Source organism: Salmo salar, chromosome 14, assembly GCF_965601325.2.
Source record: "Salmo salar chromosome 14, fSalSal1, whole genome shotgun sequence".
Classification (NCBI taxonomy): domain Eukaryota; kingdom Metazoa; phylum Chordata; class Actinopteri; order Salmoniformes; family Salmonidae; genus Salmo; species Salmo salar.
The window spans coordinates 24,392,501-24,396,362 of record NC_138304.1 but is presented as its reverse complement, the minus strand read 5'-3'; the positions used below and the strand labels follow the sequence as shown (position 1 = coordinate 24,396,362).

The 3,862-nt window shown below is 42.1% G+C and overlaps 1 protein-coding gene across 1 annotated transcript in view; it reads left to right on the top strand.

Moving 5' to 3' along the window:
- Positions 1-394: 394 nt before the first annotated feature.
- Positions 395-3,862, top strand: part of LOC106569070 (centromere protein L) — a 17,526-nt gene continuing 14,058 nt past the window's right edge. Inside the window, exon 1 of the mRNA XM_014140028.3 lies at positions 395-529. Coding sequence (XP_013995503.1) covers positions 405-529 — 125 coding nt within the window. The 5' untranslated portion in view covers positions 395-404. The remainder of the gene's footprint in view (positions 530-3,862) is intronic.

Here is a 3,862-nt window from a genome sequence, read left to right as displayed (position 1 = left end):
TAAAACCGCTGCTTCATTCATTGTGATTGTGGTACCGGTGTACTCTAAATTCCGCCCATGATTCCTCCGTGTTCAGTTTGAAAAGACAGCGCCATTGACAAACTCAATAAATGTGGATGTGCTTTGGTACCGGCAGTTACTTTGTAGTGTGTCCATTCGTTGGAATTACAGATCAGTAATTTGTGTAACGCATGGCGGGGAGTGGTGTTCTATTTCTGGCTAAAGTAGTCAAACGACGATAAGGATATATTACAATATTTGTTTTCTTTATGCTACACATTATCATGAGAGCATTTGAACATTCAGCTGTATGAAAATATAACTACATTTTTAGATGTGGATCCATTACTTATTCGGCATAAATGCCGAGTGAACATACATCTGAAATTCGACAAAAATGTTTAATGATGCTGTACTTGACTACATTTCCTTATCAAGATTCCAGTTGCATCATGGGAAAGCGCGATGTTCAAATCCACTTCCTGTCTTTGCTGGTGTTATTTTTTTCAGTGATGGAGGAACGAAACAGGTACAAATATAGTGCAATTTCTTACCTATTATTCATTAATGTCGATAGACAGTTATGTTATCGAGGTTAGCATATAAAAAGATTGCTGACTAAGCTGTTGGTCAGCGAGGAAAACGAGATCGCATCAAAACAGCGTCTGCTTTGCCAAAACAAAGCTTGCCAGCTAGCGTTAGCAACCCTTTTTGACCAAGCTCAAGGCCATGCTAGTTAGTATGTGGAAAAGGGGATATAGAGTAATAACATCTTTTTGTAGGCACTAACTCTGCCATGGCTCGTTGGACAAAGCCTACGGGGAAATGTCTGGGGTTGTTGTAGCTTGGGTTTTTGGACAAACTGCTAAAATAATGTCTATGGTAAACTTAAGCAATAAGGCATGAGGCCGGGGGTGTGGTATATGGTCAGTATACCACGGCTAAGGGCTGTTCTTATGCACGATGCATCGCAGAGTGCCTGGACACAAGCCCGTAACCGTGGTATATTGCCATATACCACAAACCCCTGAGGTGCCAAATTGCTATTATTACTTTGGTTACCAGTGTAATTACAGCAGTAAAAAAAATACATGTTTTGTCACACCCGTGCTATACGGTCTGATAAACCACGGCTGTCAGTCAATCAGCATTCAGGGCTCGAACCACCCAGTTCATAAACGGGCTTGGAAGCTCTTATAGGCTCAAATCCAAATGTTATTCGTCACATGCTTCATAAACAATAGGTGTAGAAACTAATGGCGACATTGAGAAAATAATAGAAATGTGAAACACGTAATAACACAATGAGTAATGATAACTTGGCTATATACATTGGGTACCGGGACGGTACTGTACATTGTTTTAACTGGCTTTATCACAGTTCAGCCAACAGTATTTTTCAGTGACATGTTTCTGGCAGATGATGGAGGCAACTGGGGAAAGAGCCTCAGATCCACAAAGTCCCTTCCACCATATCTAGTGGAAAGCCCTTGCTTGGAAGTGTACTTCACCAGACTGCCAAGAACCTTGCTCTCATCCAGTCCAAGGTGGCGAGACACGGTAGTGATGACACCATAGGCCTTGTTGATCTCTGCATCAGACAGGATGCTCTTGCCAGGATACTTGCGGTCCAATATGTACGCTGTGGCGCGTATTGGCTTCAGGCAGAAGTCTTCACGCTTTTTGATGTATTTCAAACTGCAGTTTCCTCTGCTTGGAGCAACAGTGAAGTGCGCAGGGCAGTACAGATTTCTTACCTTACACCTGCAAGCAGAGTCTGAACATCAGACAGGATGGCATTGTCTCCGTCAATCTGTGCAATGGCTACTGCTATAGGTTTCAGGAGTGTCAGGCTGCTTATCACTCACTCCCAAAATACATCATCCAGGAGGATCCTCTTGATGGGGCTGTCCATATCGGCAGACTGGGATATGGCCATTTCTTGGAGAGACTCCTTCCCCTCCAGAAGACTGTCAAACATGATGACAACACCACCCCAACGGGTGTTGCTGGGCAGCTTCAATGTGGTGCTCTTATTCTCACTTTGCTTGGTGAGGTAGATTGCTGCTATAACTTGATGACCCTTCACAAACCTAACCATTTCCTTGGCTCTCTTGTAGAGTGTATCCATTGTTTTCAGTGCCATGATGTCCTTGAGGAACAGATTCAATGCATGAGCAGCACAGCCAATGTGTGTGATGTGAGGGTAGGACTCCTCCACTTTAGATCAAGCAGCCTTCATGTTTGCAGCATTGTCTGTCACCAGTGCAAATACCTTCTGTGGTCCAAGGTCAATGATGACTGCCTTCAGCTCATCTGCAATGTAGCGACCGGTGTGTCTGTTGTCCCTTGTGTCTGTGTTGTTGTAGAATACTGGTTGAGGGGTGGAGATGATGTAATTAATTATTCCTTGCCCACGAACATTCGACCACCCATCAGAGATGATTGCAATACAGTTTGCTTTCTCTATGATTTGCTTGACCTTCACTTGAACTCCGTTGAACTCCTACATCCAGCAAATGAGTAGAGGGGTGTATGCTGGGCAAAGAACATTTAAGAAATCTCTTCCAATACACATTGCCTGTGAGCATCAGAGGTGAACCAGTTGCATACACAGCTCGAGGAAGTCATTCATCAGCATTTCTTTAACTCAATTGAGTCAATAAAACTTCTGATTCCAGAAGGACCATGAGCTGTTGCTATCGATAAGGTGTCTGATTCTTCATTTTCACCTCAAATAAAAATAGAGGGAGTTTTGTCAGAGTTTGCTTGTTGTGAGTGCTGAGGGAACTTTATGCGCTTGGCCATATGATGCTGCATCTTTGTTGCATTCACATATGGTTTGGCACAGTATTTGCACATGTAAACAGCTTTTCCTTCTACATTAGCTGCAGTGAAATGTCTCCACACATCAGATAGGTATTTTCCTGTAAAGATTAGAAAAAACAAAAAACAATTCCATGTACAGATAAATAGTTTAGCAATTAGACTAACCAACTCCTTTTGTAAGATAAATGTTTTAAAATGAGACATGTATGGAAAAGTAGGCTCAGCAGCCTCAAGCAAGCTAAAACCCAGATTGTAGCAAAAACTAAGAAGCAGAAATTGTTAAGTTAGAAATGATTTAAACACACTTTGCTGTAGCCAACTATTTACTAGTTAACAAAAAATTATGTATGTCATATAAAATATATTCACCCCACCCAGTATTGTAATCAAAACTTACTAGAAAGCATGTAGTCCTTGGCTCCGAGAGTGTAGTAGTTATAGGCACAATAGCATCTCATTAGTGTGCAAGATCTTGAGAATCAGCTGTACATGTGATGGAATAATCCATTGTGCATGCAGAGGGTTGCAATTCCACCGAATTGGGGATAGTTTAGCCAACATGCCACAAGACCTTGTGTATCCCACAAAAAAAGGTTCAGTGTTATAAGCAAACTTTTTTTGATGAATTTAAGCAAAATTCCCAAATTCCCGTGGAAAATTTCAGGGAAAAAAATCCAACCCTTTTGCAACCCTAGATGTGTACACCGAGGAACTTGAAGCTTTTCACCATCTCCACTGCAGTCCCGTCGATGTGGATAGGGGAGTGCTCCCTCTGCTGTTTGCTGAATTCCATGATGAGCTCATTGGTTTTGTTGATGTTGAGCAAGCTGTTATTTTCCTGGCACCACTCCACCAGGGCCCTCACCTCCCTGCAGGCTGTCTCGTCATTGTTGGTAATCAGGCCTACTACTGTTGTTGTCTGCAAACTTGATGAATTTATTTTACCTTTATTTAACAAGGCAAGTCGGTTATTAACAAATTCTTATTTTCAAAGACTGCCTAGGAACAGTGGGTTAACTGCCTTGTTCAGGGG